Source organism: Lepidothrix coronata, unplaced genomic scaffold (genome assembly GCF_001604755.1).
Source record: "Lepidothrix coronata isolate B3197 unplaced genomic scaffold, Lepidothrix_coronata-1.0 Scaffold1, whole genome shotgun sequence".
NCBI classification, from domain to species: Eukaryota; Metazoa; Chordata; class Aves; order Passeriformes; family Pipridae; genus Lepidothrix; species Lepidothrix coronata.
In genome coordinates this window covers 10,487,863-10,513,158 of record NW_016690181.1, presented here as the reverse complement: position 1 = coordinate 10,513,158, position 25,296 = coordinate 10,487,863, and the positions used below count along the sequence as shown (strand labels likewise).

Below are 25,296 nucleotides of genomic sequence, written 5' to 3'. Positions count from 1 at the left end.
TCACCTTCGTGACCTTTGTTGCCATTTACAGCTGGAAAAGGCCTTCTCAAAGTGAGATTTTTCACTTCTTATTGATTATGGCTGCCAAAGAAGCCTCTAGGTTTTCTCTACCCTGTCAGCCCCAAGGTGTTTAGCATGGCAAACCAGTCTCCCTGTCAGTACTGAGGCCAGAAGCAGGAAGAGCTAAAGAAAAACAAACACTGGTAGGAAAAGTAAAGCATTATTCCCCTCCACAACAACTCCACTCCTAACATCAGGCATGCGGGCAGAAACTCTTTTCATGGCACAAAGATCCTTTTAAATCCCTCAGCGTCTACAACCTGACAGCTTCTCGTCTAGACTCCCTGTCTGTGTGTAAGCACTGCACTGACACAGGCAGACCCTTCCCTCTTTCTGTTAGTGAAAGAAGACAACAGTATGCCATTTTTCCACCAGTTCATCTGCACATCTGTAGATGATTTGGGTTATGTAGATGATTTTGGTTAAATCTCACCTCCCAGAGATGCTGCTTGAGAAGATAATTCATACTGCCTGATTTCAACAGTGAAATACTACTTGGGAAACCTACACTTCTTTTGTATTAAGTACAAACAATTACTATATGCATAATCAAACATATTCCATGTCAACCCAAACAGATGCCCCCAGCACTCATTCACCATGTTTCTCTAGAAGCCCTTATACCACAGAAAAAAAGAATTTGCCTTTAGTCTATAAAGATCACCTTAAAGACTCTATTAAAAATTTCTGCAGAGCAACAGATTTTGTTTGGGGTTTTTTTTCCTGCACACTTCATACAGAAGTGCTGTGCACAATGCTGTAAGGATGAGGGAGTAAACATGGCCCTAAGAGCTGTATCCTTCAAATTATACAGTCATGCTGTGTGAATATTTACAGTAACAAAGAAAACGAAGAGGCCTCCAACTCTTCTTTGAACCTTGCCTATTGGAAGCTCTGCTGAATTAAATATATAGTCACACAAAACCAACAAAATCATCACTAACAATGCAGAAAATTGGGTCAGTCCACCCACTGAAATTCTGTGTTTGATGAATCTCCTTGGCCTAAACCTGTGATTCAGTTTGAGAATTGAAAGCAAAGTTGTTTAAGTTTTGACACAGTATTTCAGTAAATAAAAAAAAAACCCCTAGTCCAATTAAAGATTCTATTAGTTGGTAAATTATGGCCACGCTACCAATAACTACGTTTCCTGTTCCATTTAACTGCAAAACCTACATGGACAGAATAGCCCTTCTAAAGGACAGATATTTTAGTTTTCACAGACAACAAAAAGGGTAAAAAAGAAACAAAAAGAGTTCTTTTCTAGCATAAATCATGGAGCTTTGGTTGATTCAATTTGACACAGAGTAATGTTAACTATATAGAACAGATCTTAATTCCAGTTGTAACTAACATGGAAGTCACATAATACACATTAAAGCAAAGAAAATACATTTTCCCACCAAAAAAAAAGAAAAACCAAAACCAACAACAAAACTAAAGCCAAAACCAATAACAAACAAACAAAAAAACCCCAAAACCCAAACAACCCAAGACCTAGGAGCAGGAGGAGAAGGGTAACTGAAAAGCAAGGAACATAAAAATTCCTGATAGACACCAGTTTTTTAGAGTGCGAGATTAACCAAGTGAGAAGTCGATACACATTAAGATCAGATACCCAACGTCCATTGCACTTCACACCATGGACCTTGGGCAAATCCTCAGTTTGGATGTGCTGCAAAAGTCCACAGACCTACACAGACTTCAATAATCCCCTGCAATTCCCAGTGAAAAGGGACACCATGCAATGGTGACTGCTTTTCTGAGTGTCTCCAGCAACTTGCCAGGAGTAAGTACTTGCTATTTACTTTCACCTGTATTTTCTTTTTAACTGCAAACTAGAAATTATTTTTCTTTCCAGATTTCTGGCAAAATCTGACTTTCAGGTGGAGGTTGGGACTGGTCATTATGTCAGTTGTAACTGTTTAAAGGAAACCAAAATAGGAAGTATTTAAGGTAAATAAAATAAAGGGGGAAGACTCACTCTCTACCTGAAAGCTTCACCGCTTCAGATACACCAACTCGGAAGTTATTACAGTGTTTTATTTGTAGCTTTAATCTTCCAGAAGATTCAAAAATATTTTTCCCTACAAGGCTCTAGAAAGGACTGAACATAAATTCCTGTGCATCATCTTCTTCCTTTCTGCCCACTTCAGGGGCTGTACTCTGTGAGATTATCCCAAATATATCTCAGCATCTCAGTCATTTGTTGTTGGGTGATCAACTGTATAGGTACAGCAACTGTGCCAGGTGCTGCAGCATCTCTATTTTAATCTGTTTATCTGTCCTTCCCTTCCCACAGCATGTTCTTCAACACCTTCACTGTTTCTGCAGCATGACTGGAAGGACTGGGCTGGTTTTTTCTCCTATTCAAAATACACAGGCTGTGCAAAAAAGATGTAAGTTTGGGGGAAAGAATGAAGATGGACATATTTCATGCCTGACTTCGTTAGACAGGATCTTATTTAATTATTTTTTCTTAAACAGTGAAATCTCATAATATAGCAGCCTTCATCATAAATATAAAAAAACTGATCTGACTTGGAAAGAATACAGTTGCGCTTGGTATTCACATAAACAATACCCATATCACTTAAAGTTAGTTTGCCAATAACACTAACACAAAAAGGAGGATCTTGGGATAATAATTCAATTCCCATTTCAGTGCCCTCACCCAAAGGGCTCAGCACAATGTTTTCCAGGCCACCTCACTTGGAGGGAAACAAGGAAACACAATCCACATCAGCAGTAAACAACACTTCTGTTACCAGCCTAACCCATTATATTAATTGTAATAGCTTCTGCAGATTGTCATTTCTACTCTTTAAAACGCCATTCACTGAGGCCTGAAGTTGAAATGCAATTACCCACTTGGAACGTTATTTTAGATCAATAAACTGATCACAACTATTCACGTACCTGATGCAGGAATGGGAGCTCAGAGCACCTGATGTGATCCCAGCTGACAAGGTGGCCTTTCCACAACCCGTAAACTGGCGACCTGCAAAACAAGAGCCTGTGTGTCAGTAGCTATGTGTCTTTTACAAAATATAAGAAAAACAGCTCTCTCTAACTGTGCCTTTGGTAAGGACAAAAGAGACACCACCACCACCCCCTAGTTAACTACTCTAAAATCACTGGACTGAAACCTAATAGAGAAAAACCTGGCAAGGTATAAGAGTTTATCAGTGTGACTATAAAGGGATGGTGCATGAAACCCTCTAAACAAACCTACGTCCTGAGACCCTCACTGCCACTGTCCAAGCTTGCTCGGCCCCGGCAGATGAACCTCAGGATTAAAGGGTGGGCTCAGTTCAGCGCACGCTGTGTCTCACCTAAAAAATCCACTGCACAGGCTCGAAGGGTTAATGACCTTTCCCAAATCTTCGCTCGCGAAGACTGGCCATTATTATTATGAAACCCATAGCTTGGCTCATGAAGTCATCAGAATGACAAAACCCACCAACAGCAGCAGGAGCAGAGCAAGGGGGAGACATTATGTTCTCAGGCTAGTGGGATAATCAGTGGGATTTTAAACTCCTTTCTCCTGGGCACTTCTGAACATCCCACACAGCATGTTTCCACTTAAGCCCATGTTCGAGCACTTCATTAGAACATGGTAGCATTATCAGCTTCTTTGCATAATCTGAATCCCATTAAACACTGGATCAGATATGAGCACTTCAAGGACTTAAGATTCAAAAAAGACACATACATAAATCCTAAACATCCAGAATATATAATATAAATCCAAACAGGGGTGGAAGGGGAAGAGAAGTTGGTTAAAACCAGAAAATACAAGAAAACAAAAAGAAAAATTAAAAATCAGCTTCCTAAGAGAAGTTGGTTAAAACCAGAAAATACAAGAAAACAAAAAGAAAAATTAAAAATCAGCTTCCTAAAAATCAAAATGTTTTCATAAGACAGAGAGCATTAGAATCTATTTATTACATAGTATTTTGGCTTTTTAGAAAGTTGTACTTTTGATCCTTTTGTATAACCACAAAAACTAATTTTTTATTTATATGTTTAAAAGAAAGCTGAGCTCTCCCCAAAATCTCATGCATACAGAAATTGAAGGAGTTTTAATGAACTAAAAATAATTGAAAAAAAAAATCAATATAACAGCAAAAGGTGTCATTAGTGGGACCACACTGTACAAAAGAATGAGGTGACTGCACATAGTGCTGGAGGAGACAAGATGGCTGGAAAATTAAACCTCTGTTCCAGGTCAGGTCATTACCTACATGATGCTCTGCATTAAAATTTAGCTTCACAGAATCTCAGACTGGATGAGACTGGAAGGCATCCCTGAAGGACACCTGATCCAACCACCCTGTTCAAGCACGGGCACTTAGAGCCCATTGTCTAGGACCGTGTCAGACAGCTTTTAAAGATCTCCAAGGATGGAGACTGCACAACCTCTCTGGACAACCTGTGCCAGCACTCAGTCACCCTCACAGCAAAACTTTTTCCTGATGTTCAGACAGAACTTCCTCTGTTTCAGTTTGTGCCTCTGTCCTGTCACTGAGCGTCACTGGTAACAGCCTGACTCCAAACTTCTTTGCACTCTTCCTTCAGCTATGTATATATACTGATAAGATCCCCCCTGAGCCTTCTCCCCTCCAAGTTAAACAGTCCTCCTCTCAGCCCTTCTTCACAAAAGAGATGCTCATCTTTGTGGCACTCCACTTCCTCATGATAAGATTCACATACAAATGCACACTGCTTCTAAACTACACATAAAGTTTTCTCAAAGCCCACAGGACTCTTGGCAAGTGCAGATGTTAGATCCCGTTCTAATGCAAAGCACCAGGGAATCAACACTAACAGCTTGCTAACAGCTGTTTTAGTAAAAACGTGGCTTGGTGACACTTCCCTTGCTCCAGGAGCCCAGAGAACTTAAGAAAAACGATTTATCAAGTGCTATGGCTCTACTCCTGCTTCTCGACCCCCATCACCCCGATTATGAACTGGCTGAAAGGCTTTGAAGGGAAAGCTTTTGAGCGAAGAATGTTATAAAGCAAAAAAGCAAGAGTTTTTATGCCAATGCAATGACTGACATAGTTATTAAGGCAGGATTAGTACACTTGGAGTGACAGAAACCATCACGAATGGACAATTAAGAGTTCAGACTAATCCTCAAAGACAAGATGCTTAAAGACCTAACAGCCTGACTGAAACCAGTGAGATCAGAGAGCAATTTAACTCTTTCAAAAGAGTTAAACTCTTTGATGCTTATTTTCGCAGTAGGCTTTCCTTGCCTTCGGTTCAAAGCCATCCAAAAGGGTGAACTTCAAACACCTGTTTCAAGGGAAGAGGATGACACTGGAGGATGTCTTTTATTCAACCAGACAGACTCCACAGGAACAAACACAGATGTGCAGCACTCCCGTCTTCTACTTCATGAGTAAAAAAAATCTGCATGGTCTAATTACTGAATAAATGAAATAGATTAATTAGATTAGACAGAGAGAAGAAGTAAGGCCATTGCTTTTCATTTAAGCACACTCTCAGTTCAAGAGAAGTACCAAGAAGGAAAAAAAAATCTATTGCATAAATTAAACAATTCAAGTACAGCATTAGAAGATCTTTCAAGTAAGAAGTAATCTTATATGGGAAAGGAGACTATGAACTACTGATTGCATTGACATGTCCTTACTCAATTTTGAACATTTCTGCTACTTAGAATAGCATTACTGCATCAGGCATGGAGCCTAAAGTGCCATGCAAGCTGCTGCTTTCCCTCATAATCTCTTCAATCCAAAGTGCATCCATACTACAGAAACGGGAAGATTATTGACAACTGGAAAATTGCATCCAAACTCCATTTCCCAGCAGCTTTTAAGAGAGAACTTAATAGAAATAAGGCATGAATGGAGATCATCTTGGGAGAATTCTATGTATTAAAAAGGACCTCATTGGGACAAATGTGTCTTTATTTTCATTTCCAGCTTATTAGAATGAACAGAATCCCACATTCGTTCCAGTTTCAAAGGGCAAAAGCAGCAAAACCAACAAAATTTGAGTAAACTTTAACTTGTAGGAATTCTTTCTACAATGTTTCTGCTTTGTTTCCAGTCCAAGGGAGTGCTTGTATGTCTTATGTATCACTTGATCTAGCTTGATTTATAATCTTAGAGAGAGAATTCGCTTGACGTAGTGATCTCTCTTAGAGACCACCACAACTTAAATCCCTTTGCTGTAAATCTGTTCACACTTTAGCACAGAGATCTACATATGAAGATACAACTGACCAGGCACATAGCCCAGAAATAAATTCTGAACTTTTTCCTGAAGAGAGGAGCAGCTCTACTGCCCACCTAATGAAACATATCTATAGGCAACATTACTAAAATCTAAAATTTAATAAATTAATAAATTAAAATAAACAAAATTAACAAAATCTAAATCCTTAGTAAAATCTAAAATAGAATTCTTCCCTTTTCATTGTGTTCAATCTTTTTGTTTTATGAACTTATTTTTTCATGTCTGCCAGAAAACTAGACTACTAAGGAATGTCAGCATCCATTTTGTTGAAAATTTCTAAAATCATACTGGCCCCATCAAAGTATTGACCACAAAGTTCTTCTTTACACTTTTCCATTTAACTTTCAAAGGATAAAAAAGTCAAGATTGCTTTGTTGTCATAATCTGGAAGCTCTGCTAGCCCATGACTGCAGCTGTTGATTGTTCACTGAGGTTACCTCACATTATTGCAGATAACAAGCTCAAAGCCTACACAACTTCAGACTTACTTGACATCAATCCCACTGCGACTTTTCAAGCTCCTGCTACACAAGTTCCCTTCAACAAAATATTAAGCTTCTTGAGCTTATGATTATGTATTCAGCCTAACTAGTCCCAGTTAAAGCAAAACAGATGTAAGGTCAAAAAAATATTTCTGTTCCCTTTCTTTGCTTGGTATTTGTTTAAATTCTACCTGTTCTAGAAGGAGGAAAGCGCTGAAAATGTTTTGATAAATTAATTAGAAGTTTTTGTTCAATAGTACTCCATTCAATACTTTCTTTAATGCTATAAAATAGCATCCTAGGAACATACCTAGCTGATTTTTTGTATGAATGTTTCAGTAGCATTCTTAAAAATGCATACCCAGTGCTGACACTGAAACACATCCAATCATCTTAGAATCATAAATAATTTCTTTAAAAGCCTGGCACAAGGCAGAATTCCTTGCTCTTCAGCAGCAACTCCAACTGATGAAGGGACCTCAGTTTGCAGGGGAAAGAAAAAAGTATACAAACCAGAAATCTGAAGGGCAGTGGCAGTACAGCCAAGGTTAAACAGATCAGATTAAACGAATGGTATTTCCATCATGCCCTAAAGGCAACTAACGAGACATTCTGTGTCCTGGGAGAGAAGACATCTCTAGGTCAAGACCTCCTTGCCTTGGTACCCAAGGTTCAGTCTTGGCCAAAATTCAGGATTAAGAGCAGGTCTGAGGACAGCCAGGCAACTGAAAGAAGTGGAGATCACTCCAAATGTGCATTAGAAAATATCTGGACACCAGCAACGTAAGTCACAGTCCTTGCCCTCACAGCTGGAGAGAAGCTCTAACTGTTGTAACTTATACAGTAGCTCCCACCTGAGAGCGTGTCTTTAAGCAACAAGGATTATGTACCACCACCACCAGTCTCTCACATACACAGGTATTTCTAACACAACAGCCAGACAGTCATTACCTCACCTCCCCTGATGTGTGAGACTCCTTACCAAGACAAAGCTTATCAGAAAACACTTTTTTTAAAAAAATACTGGCACACTGAAGGTTCTATTTTTCACCAGTATTCAAAATCGGTACATTTTCCAGTCCTTTGTGAAACATTTCCTTTCAGCATTATTAATTGGACTGCTTTCATTGCAAGGGGGGAATGATTGACAAAACCCTTCTACCATCAATAATCACTAATTGTGACATTTCTGTGGGAAAAGTGACTATCAAAAAAGTCATTTTGGTATGAGAACTTGACGGCTCATTGACAACACACCCCAGCACCCGCCGTGTTCATGGAGCGCCTGAATGGTGCTGTCTGCTGCCTGAAGACAGCATCATCTACAATGCCTACTACTAAAAGACAGCTTAAAGCCTGAGGTATCAAAAGTCAGTTGAATCTGGAATCCCTCAAGGTATGGCATCCTGTAGCTCGTTTTCGTCTTCTCTGCATTTCCTCTTTTCACTATTTGCAAAGATCCTCAGGGATCACATTTCTCTGCTCTGCATTTCCTGAAGCACCAGAGCAGAAAGAGTAAAGGACTGAATTTTCTCTCTTTCTTTCCCTTGACAGAAATACCTCTACTGCTGATGGGCTACATGGTACCAGAATGCTACAGTCCGCTATTTGATAAGAATAGGCAAGAATGATGAGCTTCACAGCCTCCCAAATCCAACACAGCCATCTAAATATGTTTATCCCTTGCACTGCATATTAGCTTGGCACAGAAATGATTTGTATCTATGCTGTATACAGACTGTTGACAAGTAAATAAGATTAGAGCTGAGGCTGGGAAAACTCTTTATACAAACAATAAATTCCAGCAGCTCAAACAGAGATCAGTAGTACCATGGAGAACAGGAGAGTACTGACTGAGAAGTCACCCAGCTCCACCCTCGAGCAACCCATGTAGCTGAGGTATTCCAGAGGATAAACTCATATTTGAATCTTTTCAAATTTTCTCTTCAGATATAAATTAGTAACAAGTATGCCTAAACTGTCCAGAGGCCAGCACAATCCTGAGGAAAACAAAACCTTACATCCATCTCATGAAGGTCACAGGACCAGATACATAAATGAGATTGCAAGGAAGTGAAAATATTTATCCTGTCCTCAGAGACCCAGCAGACTTCAGAAAAATGACAGGGCCCTTTTGCAATACATTTAAACTTCAATATCTGAGATCAGAAAGATTATAAAATGTCAAGACAATTCAATCTTTTGCTTTTGCTTACAAAGAGCAAGCCATTTAACTAAAGAACACTTGAAGGGTTTTGATCTCATCTGCTACTTAGAAGACATTTAAAATAACAGGACAAGGCAGGTAAATCCTGTACTCCCATACATGACTTCAGACCTCGGAGAGCAAGTACAGATATACAGGTGAGACTGGGAGGAAATTACTGTAGGATCATACTTGCCCTCCTCTCCAGCTTCCACTGACAACTGAACTACTGTGGTTTATCCTTAACAGTAGCACTGGCAAAAATAAAATTACCAGGAATGCACTGATTGTCAGTCCCACAATACCCAGCACTGCTACTGGTAACAGGAATTTTCAGGGAATTTCTCAGACACAAGGCACTGAAATGAAAGAGTTGTGATGCTTTCTGTTTGCACCTAGGGATATCTTTCTGTCTGCCTCTGCTCAGCAAGACTGCTGATCAAGACTTTATCGTCTCCCAGCTTTGCCTGCTTTGGTTGGGCTTTCTTTGCTCTAGGATTAGACAGAAGCATTTAAAACAGAAAATTTCAACCCATGGTTGAATGCACATTTTTCACTGCTATTACAGTACCATGCCAAAGATGAACACATTCTTTCCTGTGATAAAAGACTCAACACTCACAAACATTGAGGTAAATTCAAATAAAGAAGTAAAAAAGGTTTTTGTCATTCGCCTGGCTTTCATAAAGTTTTTCCAGTTTCAGGCTGGAATTCCAGGTGGAAAAAAAAAAAGGGGGGGGTGGGGAGGAATCCCTGCCAATAGCAACCAAAGCCCTGGCAAGAGACATATTCATCTCAGGAATAATCAGTTTTCTATAGAGCTGCAATGAAGATCAAGCCCTTGGGTCTTCCCTGGTTTGCACAAACTTTTGCCTGGCCCTCTCTGCTTTGCTGACCTGAACTGCAGCACCCCAGCCTGCTCTTGGACCTGCCTCGTCTCCAAGCACTGAATCACTGCATTTTTGGCCATAGAGATCGCTGCGGAGCTTTGGGCAATGACACAACCTTGTCAGTACATTCAAGTTTTCTAAGTCTTAAAAGTTCCTTGAGGGGAAAAAAAAAAGGCATCCTCCCCCTCCCAGATCTAACTATAACCATGCAACCTTACAGAAGTATAAAAAGCTTTCTGCAATATTGCAGAAATACTGCAAGGTGATCCTTTTTTATTTGAGTTGTTCTGTAGCAATATTTCCCAATTCTTTCTTCTTTGCCACAAAGTGAATCACTGAAAATTCTGCCACAAATCCACAGCAGTTAAATTGCCCACTTGCCTTTCTCCATTATCTAAGTTGCATTAATTATGTTCAGCTTAATGGAAGCAATTATTTAATTAGTACCAACTGCTCTTCACCTACATACTCATGTAGAAACATTTTGGGTTACACACAGGCCAATTACCTGCTGAATTGCACAGCGCCTCATCACAAACTTATTAAAAGTTCAACAGAAAACTCCCTAGACAGTACATGGCATTCGCTTTCAGAAAGCTGTGACGCCAGCGGAACGAAACCGAGAGAGCTGACGTGTACAGCTTTGAAACAGCTGCCCTCACATTAAATGAGTTTAGCTGTTATAGAAATCAATAAATTATTCCCCACCTCCTCCACCAAAATTAATACTGTGACTGCTGCTGATATGTGCATAGCACTGGACTGCTGTGAATCCCACCTCAGTGAGAGCTGAGTACCCTCACACACGCACATACGCTCACAGACAGTACTCTTTCTAACAAGTACACAACTAGGTGGCTTACACAGAAGACAGGAGGAAGAAGCCTGGCCTACGTATCTCTCTTAATGTAAGTTTTGAACTTAAGACTTCAGGTACTTGACTAAAACATGGTACAGACAACCATGCCTAAGAAGTTTATGGAGGCAGACACAGTTTAAAAACACCCCCTTGAAAAAAAAGCTACTTCATATGAAGGATAGAGAAGACAATAAAAAGCTGAGACTTTGTTTCCTGGCAGTCTGAATTCCAGCCAGCCAGAATGGCCACTCTTAGGGATCCTGTGGAATTGGTCAAAAAAGTTCAGTTCAAATGAGCTACTGGCCACGTGGAGGTCCACATGGAAAGGCCAAGACATTTATCAAATTTCTCTGCTGACGTCCAGAGAATTTATAACCAGATCACAAGACACAATTTTAACCTATTTACAAGCAGAACAAATCCACATTTGATGCTGATGCTTCCACTACCCTCCTACAAGGATGGATCACAGCCTACAATGTGCAGAGCTGCCATGGGCCTCTCGAGTGACATGAGAAATCAGTGACAAATATAGCCAGACCTCAGTTTTTAGAGGGCTGCATGTCAGCCAAGGATGAAGTGGGAAGGCAGTGACAAAGTTTAAAAAATCAATGCACACTCCTTTGCTTTGCAAAGCAACTCCTCACATCTCACCAGTAACTTCTCATTAGCACCGAGTGTTTGCTCTCTAGGAGCACACGGTCATTTTGCACTGCACACGTGCTGAGCACAAAGCTGAAAAACTCTCAGCCCCCAAAGGTCCATAGCCTGATGAAATGACAACACTGGTGGAGTCCCTAGGCTGAGGAAGCATTAGATAATGGGAGAGAGGACAAGGATCCTGAGTAGGATCATCAGAAGTATTAGTCAAACTGGCCCTCCAGATTTAAGCCAATGCATAGTAGGAATGCCAAAAGACTGCCTCTCCTTCCCCTTAATTTAAATGATTTCTACGAATTAGCAGGCCTCCCCATGTTTGTTTTAAACAGCAATTTCTTTATATTTCACTAAAAATATAGAAATATAAAAAGCATAACTGCCATTCTGCACAGAGGGTGCTGAAAAATTAAAATCCTTTTCTTCATCCAAGTGAGCCAAAAATATTCTAATGCCAAGTGTGGTTCTAAAGATGCAGACAAGGTAAGTTGAATAACATAATCTACTGGAGCATAATACATTAACAAACTACAGATATATCTGACCCTGCGTTAATTGACTAACAAATCATTGATGAGCAGGGGAATGAAGGCCAGAATGAGGAAATTTCTTCTCTCACTTCCTATCACCTTCACAGCACATCTTCTAACAATCCCAGGGTTGCATTTTACAGGATACTAAAACACGAAAGGCAGACAATTCAAAATTTATGAGGAACGAACCAAGGGACCCTACTGAGTGCCACCTTTCTTTTTTCATTCCTCATGCCACTGGCATAAATTGGGTTCACAGTCTTCTCCCTCACTTAACAACCTTAGGTATCTTGCATTCATATATCTCTCCCTGTCTGCTAGCTTTTATTGCGATTTACCAACATTCATCTCTTCAGCTGTCTTTCTCCCTCCAGGGTTCTCTGTATAGCCCTAAGGGAACTCAGGAAAATACATACCCAAGCATTTATGTTACAAGTCCTTAGGGTAAGGCACTGCACTCATCCTTTCTCGGGCTGAAGAGGACCAGGTGGGACACTCTCCATTACAGGCGTAAAAAGGCTGCTATTTAAACTTGGATACTTATAGTAAGAGAAGAGACTCGCTGGTACCACAAAAGGCTCAGGAGCTCAAAATGAAAGGTAAGTCAAGGCCAAGTTTTTTCCTGTACAGGATGGCCACACACAGGAATCAGACCAAAAGGGTTGTTTTTTAAGAGATAATGACAGTATAAAAATGCAAAAGTGCTTTTTCCTGTCAGGTATTTTTTTCTCATTTCCTGGGTTTTCTGTATATGTTCTACAGCATTTAAATCTAGTTGTTGGAGCCTCAAAAACACAAGGTACCTAATACAGTATTCCAATTAAATTCCTGTAAGAAATGCCTCAGAACCATTTGACTGAAGGGAAGAAGCAGAAACATTTACCATCAGGTGGCCTTCTCAGCTACAGAAATTTGCATCATGAGCATCAGCACTCTAGTATTTGCAAAAGCTAAGTCTGCCAGGGCTGAAAATATTATTCAGGAGCAATAAAAATTACTGACTGTGGCTTGTAGTGAAAGCAAACTTTTTGGATAACAACTTCAAGCCACGGCTGAGATGACAATTCCTGTATGGAACCAGTCAACACTCAGTGTCTGCTAACAGCCAAGAGGCTCTGAAGACACCCATTTTTACAGAGGTTTCAACCCTCCTGTCCTTCAAAGCAGAGAAAAAAAACTGTAGCAAAACTGAATTGAAGGGTAAGATGCCAAAACAAAAGAAAACAAGCTCAAGAGAGGTGACCACATGACTTCCTGACATAACCAGGACTTGTGACTCTGCTATGTGTCATATACAGAATGTTACACAAAGATGTGGACAGACGAAGCAGCAGTAAGAATCTAAGTAGAGCAGTATGCAAAACTTGTTCTGAGATGCTTTCTAACCCAGAGGCTAACCTGGACTAGGGTTCTGTTTCTACCAAGAAAGTAAGGAAAGATATGGCACTTCCTGGGTAATATTTATTTGCAATATAATACTTGGAAAGTCTTGTTTAGCCAAATGAAGAAACTGAACAGCAAGACAAAGTTGTTCTGATTCTACCTCAGCTTCAACATTCTTGTCAATCTGTCCTGTATACAAAAGTTTGTTGTTAGCTTTTTCTGGACTCTTGTTACAAGTAATTCCCTGACTGTTCATAGGCCTGGTTGTCAGTACCAGAGATGCTTCTCATATTTTTCCTCCCTCTGACATTATTTGAAATACTCATTCCTGCAACACATCTCAAACTCCAACTGGCCCTGCATAAGGAGCAAGGCGTCACATAAGGTCAGTTCTGCAGGGTGTTCAGCACACCACAATACCATGCAAAATGCAATTAAACTACTGCAGTAAAGCACACTGAGTCTAGTTTCTGTTCAGAAAGGGGGAAAACTGCCAAGTTTCTAAGTAGGTCTCTAATAACAGCAAAATGTAAAATTTAACCTCAGGAAAGATGCAGATTATGATCCTGGCCTTTAATGTTACAAACAGTGCTAAAATGCTGCGTATCTTCAGAATAAGAAGTAACCTGAGCATTTAACAGCACAGTAAGACCTATTTTGTCAGAAAAGAATAACATCTTTAATTGAGCTTTTAAAAAGTGACCAGGATTTTACAACAGTAGATTCCTAGCATTACTTGAAATTAAGACCTTTTAAATATTTTCATGTTATACATCACTAAGCTGAAGTATTCAAAACCAAGGTAGAGAAGAAAGCACAGAGAGATAAAGCGATCTGCCCAAGGTCACCTGAAATTTTTTATGAGAGGCAAGAAGAGAAACTAATTTTTGACAAATCTCTATGTCCTGACCAGAAAGTCTTTCCTCTAACACTGTATCTTGGAGTGATTAAGATCATATGCAGCTACAAATATATTTATGCATGTAATAGCTATGCTCATCCCTGAAAAAACGCAAGCAAGGTGTCTCCTGACTTACCCAAGCAAACTATACTATAACAAATAAATCAGGACTGAGTCAGTGTCGTGCTAAGGCTGTGCTCTATCCCTAAAACAGAATGCCATCTTGGGTGGAATAAATGTCCCCATCATATCCATAATGAAGCTAATCAATTCTGGGCTTGTAAAATAACCCTGTCCAGAATTTTGATGAACCACACGACATGTCTTCCAAGGAGTCTATTGTTAAAGATGTCTTTTTACTGGAATTTCAATAATTAATCATGTTTTGGGGTAGTTTTATTTCTGTGTGGCTTACCCTTTGATGATCTAATTTACATTTATAATGATCTATTCCCTTGTGGATTAATTGCTCATGTTATTTTCTCTATTAATCAGACATCAACATTTGCATTACAGATTACTCTTTGCGTTATTTTCACACTACTAAATCTGGCAGCATGATACTAATGATAAATACTTTCCTCAGTTCTAGAGGTGAATTAGTGTTTCAATTCTTTTAAACAAAGGCATTATTAGGTTCTTACCACTCTTCTGAAGCAGGCTGGTCATTCTGTAGTATTATCCACATACTTACTATTATGTCTAAGAATTCATTTTTTTTCTGCAAACCATAAATGCATTTAGTTCACCCACTGCTGTCAAACAAGCCCTGAGCACAGGGCAGAGAGTTATGAATCTGAGGCCATCACAGATTTCTTTCCTAGATTCCCATGTACCTTTAGAAGAATGTTCACACCTTCCAGCATTGCAACTCCTTTCTCAATGTTCCCCACAGTGTTGCCTGAAAAGCTGCTTTTTGTCAAAATCGCTTACTTACATTTAGGAAAAATAAATTATAAGTACTAGTATAAAACAACACAAATCATTGACCTGAGCTAGGCAGCCTGATAAGGCAGCCTGGAGCAGATAAGGAAGCACTCACACACTGCTCTGTCCACAGATTACTGAGGCAGTAACCTTTGGCAGGTGGCTGTGGACAGTCACCTCCTTCCCAGCTCAGCTAGGTCCAAAGGAACACACCTGGGCCCTGGAGGAATTGCAGTCTGCACCTCTGCTACCAGATGGGTGGCATTACATTGAGCCCTGAAGACCTGCTCATGATCCTCTCCCCAGATGTGACTCAAGACAACAGAGGCCAACAGGGAGGAGGAGCCTGGCTGCTCCACTCTCCACACTTTGCTGCTGCATCCTCACTTACCTGTAAAGAATTGGAAGCAATAGCAGCTCCAGGGATGCTCTCCCTGGGCTGTTACTCTGACATGGAGGTTTGGGCATAGCAGGGTTGTTATTTGTACAGGAACAATGGAGCACTTCACAAGTCCAAAACACTCTCAACATACAAGTACAGTCAAGGCCACAGTACATCAGATTATTAAGAGACATATTGTTTCTATATAGAAACATCTCTGTCCCCTCAGGGTCAGCAGTTTCAAAAACAGACTTGCTGTCCTCCAGGTAAAGACTTGCTAAGCCCTGCCAGTTTCCACTTTTACAATGGCAGAGAAAACTTGGACACATGAAATACTTATGCCAGTGTCGGCAGCATGAACAAATGGTGCACCACAAGTAAACATGGTGGTAACCACACTTTATACAGCACAAGATAAAATTCCTAGCAGATCTGTCATACACATCTGAAACTCCTCAACTGTAGGCTGCCTCTTCTCCTCAAATGTCCTTTGAGACACCACTACAACTGCTGCCTTGAAATCTGTCACAGAGGAATCAGTTCTGTGCTTGCCACAAAAGTTTCCAAGCCATTCCTTTCATTCTGGGATGGTTAGTGTTTCTTCCATGTGACTCCATCAGACAGGGAGGAATAAATACCTCCTCTGTCCACTACACAGGAACTGTTTTCCTACTCCATCAAAGAAAAAATCCATTCTATCTTATGGCAGTCCACACTGCACAAGCAGGACTGTCAGTTATGGAGATCCAGAGTAAGTGACTCCTGAGGGGGTACCTGGAACCTGCACAGCAACACTGACAGGCTGTCTTACAAGACAAATTGAAGGAGATCTATTACATCTTAAAGTGATTAAGCCCTTTCTAACACCTCTTTGATTCCTTACTCAGCTCCTGCCCTAGGGCCAAAATACAATCTATTCCATTCCCCAAAAGCATTATTTTTGTCTGCAGACATCAGGAGGGCCGTTTATAGTGTAAAGTATGTTTTAGGTAAGTAAATGTCTCAAGGTGGTCCTCAGTGAGAACACCTTCAAATCAACCTGCTCAGTATAAGGCATCTGCTGCAAGACATGAAGTATTAAAGTACTGGCTGATAGAGGCTCAACTAGGCAATAACTGGGAACATTACTTTGATAACCTATTTATGGAATGTCCTCATTTTCCAGCCCATGAATATAGTTCTTCCCTTGACTTCATGGTCTGGTTAGTAAAGCTCAGCAACTCTATTCATTTTGGACACAAATAATACCTTCATATCTGCTGGCAGATGTTGTGCAGAAGGCTGCTCATTTCACAGCATAAAGCTTTTCATACCTATTTCATTCCTTGTAGCATATTGTTGGAATTATGTCCCTCCTATATTGTATCAGTTCTTCCTGTGTCTTCATACTCTTGAAATTACACCTTTGGTCTTGCCTCATACTCCTGGGGTCATAAAGTCCCTGAACTGTAAACATTCCTATTCGCTATCACAACAGATCAGAGAGAAAATTGTGCAAGGCAGATCAGAGCAGCCCCCTCTAACAAGAAATTAAACTCTCGACTTTGCACACAGCTCCAAAACTTGTGCTACTGAGCTGCCATAATGACATATTACATCCCATTAATCTGCAATTAAACACTGACAGAGACTGTCAATCTAATGCTCTATCCATTCGGCAGAACTAAATGTACCATTTCTGTCCCCAACACCGTTCCTACGACTAAAACTCTTCAAAATAAAGTTAAATGTGGGATTTAATGGAGCGGGGAAGAGTCCAAATTCTGAATTAAAAAGGAGCGAGATTAGAGCATTTACAGCCTCACCATATCTGTGACCGTAAAGCCTGAGAAAACAAAATGACTCTATGGGAGTATGTGCAAGCACAGAAATCATCTGCTAACACCTACAGCAAACTTGCAGTTTGTTCTCACAAATTCCCCTGGTACAACCAACTTTTTGCTATCTGTATGTACTTGCTACATCTGAGAGACATAGTCCTCCTCAGTGCTATCCTGTCTGAAGTGTTCCTTGGTATCTATTACACCTGCCCTCAAAGCACACCACATTCCCTGATGGTTCATCTTAGCTTGGCAGAACATATCAAGTTCAACACTCTATCACACATACAAAGCTGAGAGACAACAGCGTTTGAACATCCCTGGAGGCTTTAGATGAGACACGAGCTAGAGAACAGCACAGTCCAGGGGATGGAATCCAAGCTGAGACCCCCTGTCTCCTCTGTTGACACTGCAGAAAGACATTCCTTTCACACTCTGTAGTGCCACTGAAATGTTTCTGCCATCACTCTGCTGGTGGAAGCGTTACTGCAAGTGCTGCTGGGTCTGCTTTGGTTAAAATCCATCAGGACAGATCAAACCAAAAGCTGCAAATTGTTTACAAAAACTGATAAGATTCAGCTTCCTGCAGAACTGCCCTGCTGTCAGATCTCTGTGGGCTTGTCACTGGGTCTGAAAAACAGTGACAGGTAGCGACATCCTAGCTAACACAGCTGGAGCCAGAAGGGGACATCTGGTAAGAGCTGGAGGCCTCATTCCAGGAAAACATGTCTGCTCAGGGGGAGGAAAAGGAGGTTCCCAAGTGCTGTTCTGAGCAGAAACTTTATCCACCAAGAGCACATAACTGCTGTCTTAAATGACACCAGGAGGCTGCAAGCTCTCCCAGGCTGTGGGGCTGCTCCAGGGCTGAACTCAAATACAGAATCCAAACTAGTTCTCTATGTACCCTGCAGCCAGTGGAGACAGACTTCATCTGAGCATGACTTATCCACCCTAAAACAGGCACCCAAAATAGCTGGACTGAAGCACTTTCTGGCCTAGATGCTTTAATTTTATACAGTTAGAGACAGATGAGATGATGAACTTTGATGAACTGAGCCCTGACATGATGGGATTCAGCACATGGGGCTGCAGCAAAATATATACAGCCACTGAGTGACTTTAGGTTTCCTTCCCAAACACATTATAACATCCAGCTCAGTTTCAGTGGTACTGAACAACTTGCACAGCTGTTTATATTTTGAAAGCATTAAAGAATTTTAAAATTCCAAACCAAATAAAGAATCACAAACACAGAAATTGCCTCGATGTTCTTTATAATGTGCCACTCCCTCCAAGCATTAAAAAGCACAGCAGCCACTCCAGAAGAGCATGGGCACCTAACAATTGTAAATGCTGGTTTTGGAACTGCTCCTGCCCTTCCTGATCTCATACAACTGGTAACTGTGGGCTCCCACACCCAGGTGAGAACTCTGTAGTAACTGTTTCTTGTGACAGAACTGTCATTTTGCCAATAGGAGGAATATGGCTACAGGTAAAATTAACCCCAGTAAATGAGTTTGCTGAGTATACCTGGTTATCTGAACAGCTATGTTCTTTCTCTCTTTTAACCAGCTACAAATCTCAGTTTTTATCAAGGTTTTTTTATCCCCAGTAGTCCAGAACAAATATATATGCCAGGTGTTTAGGGCTTACAATAGGGCCCTGCAATACTTTGCAAGCGAATTTTCGCACAGTTGGGGGGTTTGCAACTCTCTGCTCATTTCAAGTGCTGTGGTCAGAGTCCAGCATCTACCAAACTCCCAACAACTGAGGAACAACCAGACATATGATGCTACCAGTGATGCTACTAAGTCTGTGGCATCCAAATTTAGAAGCTATTCAAGAGACTGAGTCAGGGAGCTGATGTTTAGGAGGTGTCATGACATGTGGATCTGGACATCTTGCATGAGGGAACACTGCCTGTAGCACCAGACACCCACCTGCAAGGAGGGCCTTGTTAAACAAGGAGAGATGGTGTTGCCAACTGCATAAGCACCACGGCAGCACAGACCCAGATGCTCCACCTTACACCAGAGCTAGCCAAGGCCTGATGTCTAATCAAAAGCCTTCTCACTTGGAAGCTCCCTCATCCATCTGCACAGTGTGGAAGGACACTCTGCTCCCGCCCAAACATGCTGCCAGCTATACTGACTTCACAGCACAGAGTGTCTGACTCCCACCCCACTCACCACTACAGTTTCTGCTCCCCAGGCACACAATGTTAAAAGGTCACCTACATTCCTGACCAGCCACTTTTGTAGTATCATCTCCACTTGCCGATTTTTTGTTACAAAAGGAAAGTAAAAGTGTTAAACCAAAAGACCTTGATAACCCCTTCTGCAACAGACTATTAACTCCCTATGACATCACAAATCATTGGCTGCTAACAGAGAACATGAAGGAAACTAACACCATTTGTGTTGTCTCAAGGAAAGGAAATGCTTATAAAGTGATGAAAGGCAAAATATTTTATGACTATATATACACCTGTTAAGGCTGCATTATCTAACAAGCTGCCTGACTTTTATGTGCTCAAAGAACAAAGCATAGAAAATAAGGATGTGGAGTCCAAAGAGATTTACTTTCTCCCCTTCTCACACTATCTACTTAGACGAAATTTCATTTCATTTTCAATTTTTGTCTCACAAAAGACCACAAATCTATAATGCTAGGCTGCCAAGAAGGTTTTAAGCCATTCAGCACTTCCTAGGTCTTCCATGCTTAACCATCCCAAGTGGGTGAGTAGCATAGAAATCTGATAGAAGGAAATTCAAAAGACATGTTCTCCGATGTAAAAGATACTTTTAAATATCTTTCAAAAAAAAAATTGGATGACCCTTAGTCCTACTGGAAGCCTATGGAACACATTCTCCTGTACATGGACCTGAATACTGGAAACTTTAAGCTGCATATTTTACCAAGTATAATCACCTAGACAGCAATATGATTTTCAGTAATGGAAAGGAACTCCTAATATAGCAAAAAGGGCACACTGAGAACCATTCAAGCTAAAGCTGGGCAAAATGGAAACTGAAGAAAAGCTGATTAAATTTTTACAAAGAGTAATTAACTACTGCCACAAATTAATAATTTGCATGGTACTTTGTTACTTCAAATCCTCAACAAAAGCAGTATAGTTTCTGACATCAGACTCTAGCAGAAGTCAAAAATTAAAGACTGGACACAGGAACTGCCAAATTAGGGTCTTCAGCCCACATCAACCAGGAAATCTCAGTGATCATAACACTTCCTCCTGGAAATCAATTAAGCCTGCTTGTGTTTATTAGATGATAGAGATAGTCCACTTCTACTAAGATAAGTCTAGCCCGTCAAATAAATCAGTACTTTATTATGAGGACAACAGAGCTGTTTAAACATACAAAAAATAAGGATCCAGCATACAATGGCCATGATTCATAGCCTACAAACAAAATCAAAAGTCACTCAATTCCTAGCACAATGCCGTACTGTAAGCATTAGCAACAGGGACACAATCAGCTAAATAAATGTATTTTTAGAATTAGCACACTGTGCTAATTGAGTGCATATTTGCAAAATCAATATAATCCACCAGAAAAACTTTCTCCTGACTGCAGGGCCACAGCTGGAAGGCATGGTATGAAGTACACAGACCATGACTCATATGATGATGTAACAGCATCACTAGCTCTCACAAATAAATCGTAGAACACAGCATTCAGCACTTGCAGGGCAATTGCAAGAGTCCTTGAGGTGAAGTGAGTAGTTCCTTCAGCTCTACTATTTTTAGGCCTGCTAATACAAGCAGAGTTTTGTGTAGGACCCTGAAGCAAAATAGTCCCCAATTACCTAACTTGGGGATTTTTTCTTCACAAGGGGCTGACAAAAATCTTTTCCTCCATCTTAAGACACACCTGTGCCCATTACATTCAAGCTCTGTCACTTCTTATTCTGCAACTTCTGTACTGTTCTCAGTTTTCCCCCAGCATAATTTTTTATTCCACATACCAAAGGGCCATATAGGAGAAAAAGTGGAAAGGCCGGAGAGGAAAAGGGTCATAAAGAAGGTGGGTGGTGATTATTTTAGCTGTGGAAAAGGAACAATGAAGGAGTCACTGTCGCAGCACACAGGGAAGTCTATGAAGGTGAATGCATTTTTATGTGCACTCACAATCACATTGTTGACCACCCCCTCCTGCAAATACAGCATAAAAGTCAAAAGAGACATTAAATTCAAGATACATTAAGAATTTTTTATTTGTTTGGTTTTTTTAGAACTTCATGATTTAGTTTGATCTCTTGCGATCAGCAGTGTTGTATGGAACTGAACTCCTGTCTCCAAGGAACCAAGGAGAGCTTCTACCCTCCTTCATATCAAAGACAGCACCTTATCAAAATATCTGGTTGAGAGATGCAGCCTTTCTGATTGCAACTAAGCCAGCAAGCTCCTCTCTCCTACTTGCAAGCGCAAACATCTGTGAGTCTCATATTTGCATCCAGCATAAGACCCCTGCAAGAAATATAATGTCTGTATGCACAAATTAGAATACCACAAGGAAAACTCAGCAGATGCAGACACAGTTGAAGTACTTTGTGTTAGCAGTGAGGAGCAGAAGAAGGCCAAAGGGGCAGGCTGCTTTCATTAAAAACCTTCTTAGGATGCTGGGCATCCAAGCACGTGAAGTCATGAAGCCAGCACTAAGCCTCCAGTTGCTGCAGTTGCTCATTTAAATGAGCCACCTCAGCTGCAGCTGCAGCTCACAGCTGCAGTGCAGACAGTGCTCAAGTGTGAGACCTGCTTAGTTTGATATTAAATCTCCTGCCCACTGTGGTGGGTGAGCCTTGGCTAAGAGGCAAACGCCCTCCCAAGCTCTCACTCACTCTCTCCTCTCAGAAGGACAGGAAGAAATTATTAAGAATAGCAATGAGAAAGCTTGTGGGTTGAGATAAAGACAGGGAGATCGCTTATCAATTACTGTTGCACGCAAAGCAGGCAAAACAGACATGACTTGACAAAAATTACTTATTGCCAAGTAAAATAGATTCAGATAGTGAGAAACAAAACCACAAACATTAAAATACCAGCTTTCCTCTCCCCTGTCCCAGGCTCAACTTCAGTGCTTTTCTCAAGACTCCACCCCTCACCCCAAGAAGCACTTTTCCAGGCTGAACAATCCAAACTCTCTCAGATTTTCCTCATAGGAGAGGTGCCTTCAGGTCATTTTTGTGGACCTCCTCTGGACCCACTTCAACAGGTCCATGTACTGAGGACCCCGGAGCTGGATGCAGCATTCCATGTGGTGTCTTACCAAAGCAGAGTAGAGGGGCAAAAACACCTCCCTCATCCTGCTGGCAACACTGCTTTTGATGCAGACTAGGATACAGTTGTTTTTCTGGGCTGCAAGTGCACATTGCTGGCTCATGTTCAGTTTTTCATCCACCAATAATCCCCCAAGTCCTTCTCCACAGGGCTGCTCTCAACCCCTTCATCCCCCACAGTCTGAATTGATACCAGGGATTGCCCTGACCCAGGTGCAAGACCTTGCACTTCGTGTGGCTGAACTTCAAGAGGTTCACGCAGGTGCACTTCTTGAGCTCATGCAGGTCCCTCTGAATGGAATCACGTACCTCATGTGCGTCATCTGCAAATTTGCTGAGAACCCACTGTGTCATTGATGAAGATACACTGTCACTATGCAACAGTTCCTCTGTTCTCCTTCTTCATTCTCACACTTTTCCTCTGCTCTAGCGTGGGCTCTCCTCCTCCAGCAGTTCTTTGGGAACATCCATCTGCTCCTGTGTAGGTCTTCCACAGGCTGCAAATAATACCTGTCCATCATGGAGCACGTTCTCATCCTTCTTCTTCCCTGATCTTGGTGCCCCCTCTGTTCTTTCTCACTCTCTTTTTTCCCCTCCTCCTCTCCCTGTGTGGCATTTTTTGCCCTTTCTTAAATATATCTTAACAGAGGCAGCATCAATCCAGCTGATGGGCTGACCTTTGGCATGCAAGTGCTCCTCTGAACATCTGTAAATTTGATGATTTGAAATAAAGTAACATAAAATAGACAATCAAAAGGTATTCTAATAAATTTCAAAACAGTAAGAGTATTTTCCTTAAAAAAAAAGCCATACTTTGCATTTTTTAAAGGTCAAGTAAATTAGTTTTGCCACTGTCCATAATTAGAATGTAGTAAATAAACAGTGTTGACTGCCAATCAAGCTTTAAAATAAACAAAAATAAATTAGAACCATATTTTTCATTTCAGGAACACAACCTGCCAGAGGACTACAGCTGTTCAATTGGCCCAGACCAGATAACTGAAACACATGGTCCCTGGGACACACACCATTGTCAAGCCCATACAAAACACCGTGGCAAACCAAGGACCCAGCAACACAAAGAGAAACAAACAGCAGCAGCTGCAACCAAAACTTAAAAAAAAACCCTAAAAGGTAAAAAGCATACAAAAGCCAAAATGCTGAGCACCATACTCATGGTTAAAAACTGCCAAAAAACAATTAACTCTCAGAATGATTTTTTTGATGAACATTTTTAATTAAGTTCTCATTTGAAAAAATGTTCCTATGCACCACCCAGTCCTTTTCCCCATGGGAAGACTGTTCACAGTAAAAGCTGCAATAGCTGCTGAGAGACAGTCCATAGAAGAAAACACCTAGGCCAGTGCTGAGGCTTCCTCTCTGCTCCCGAAAAGGTATTCACCGCAGAAATCCCACTTCTCTCCTAAGAGCAAGACTACAGCTGTTCCAAACAAGAACAAGCTCTCACTGAATCCCAACAAAGCAGCATCTTAAGAATATTCAAAGCAGCATCTTTTCAAACTCACTCCATCTGTGCTCGCTTAAATCCCCTATAATCCCTATGCATGCTCAAAGGTCCCAAGCATATAGGTGAGCCTTGCAGAGGTGGTCCAAAGCTCACCCAACATGAACTAATGACAGAGCCACCATTCATGGTAGGGCTACCTAGGGAAAGAGCCCAACACCAGTGAATTTGTACTTTGTATGCCCTTGAACTGTCAGACATGAGTGAAATAACAAATCATATATGCAGGACACCGTATTTAAATGCCTTTTTCTCTGCCTGCTCCTTGTCTCCCTTTTCTCAGCACACAGAATAGTTCATCAGAGTGCAATCCTGGGAGGTATTGATGCCAACACTTCAGTTTACAGCAAAACCTCAGCAGTTTTGGCAAGTTCTTGTACATGTGGACAAGCAGACCATGTCAGGAAGAGCTTAAGTCCCTAACTCAGGAAAGCATAGTGGGTAATGCTTAGCACCTCCCTGTAGAGAAGCTGAGCAATCAGGCTCAGGGTTTAGTGTAGGACTTGGAGATCTGTGCTTTAAGAATCCTGTGTGGCTACAGGCAACTCAATCCATCTCCCTTGTGCCTTAACTCCCCATCTGTAAGTAGGAGACACTGATCTCTTCGCCTGTACTAGGCTGATAGGGCAGCATATTGGAGGCTGGACAGTACTTATACAATAAATGTTAGTGCTAAGGAGAGACAGATTCACAAAACCCTTGGAGAAGGTAAAGAAGGTACCTAAAAAGATTAAAGAGCACAAAGTTTGACTAGAAGCCAAAGGGAACCACACTCTTAAATCATTTAAGCACTTCAGAAAACCATTCCTTGATTCAAAGGTTAAAGCACCGTTTGTCTTGCATTTTAAAGAATAAAGACTACCAAAGAGCAGTGGACCTGATACAATCTAGCACTGTCTAGACATCTGCTGAATACATACTTTTTGTGCAAGGATGACAACAATTAGGTGAACAAGCAAATGCAGTCAGTGCAAAAGGATGATGAGGTCACAACAGAGAAATATTTTAAGAATCCTACCTATCCCTCTTTTTCTCAGCATAATGCTAAGAACTCACTGTAAAATGTTAAAAATACTGAGCTCCAAGATATTCAGTCAATAAAC

The 25,296-nt window shown here is 40.9% G+C and overlaps 1 protein-coding gene across 3 annotated transcripts in view; it reads right to left on the bottom strand.

Moving 5' to 3' along the window:
- TSPAN4 (tetraspanin 4) overlaps positions 1-25,296 on the bottom strand; it is a 428,461-nt gene that overhangs the window by 278,819 nt on the left and 124,346 nt on the right. The window contains exons 1-2 of one of the 3 annotated variants that reach the window (XM_017811777.1): positions 22,978-23,006; positions 2,980-3,061 (exon numbers count right to left, since the gene is read on the bottom strand). The exons of 1 other annotated variant lie outside the window; for it this stretch is intronic. In XM_017811777.1, coding sequence (XP_017667266.1) covers positions 2,980-3,061; positions 22,978-22,991 — 96 coding nt within the window. In that variant the 5' untranslated portion in view covers positions 22,992-23,006. Of the gene's footprint in view, positions 1-2,979; positions 3,062-22,977; positions 23,007-25,296 lie in introns of those variants that run through there. One more of the 3 variants, XM_017811784.1, reaches the window with a different exon arrangement.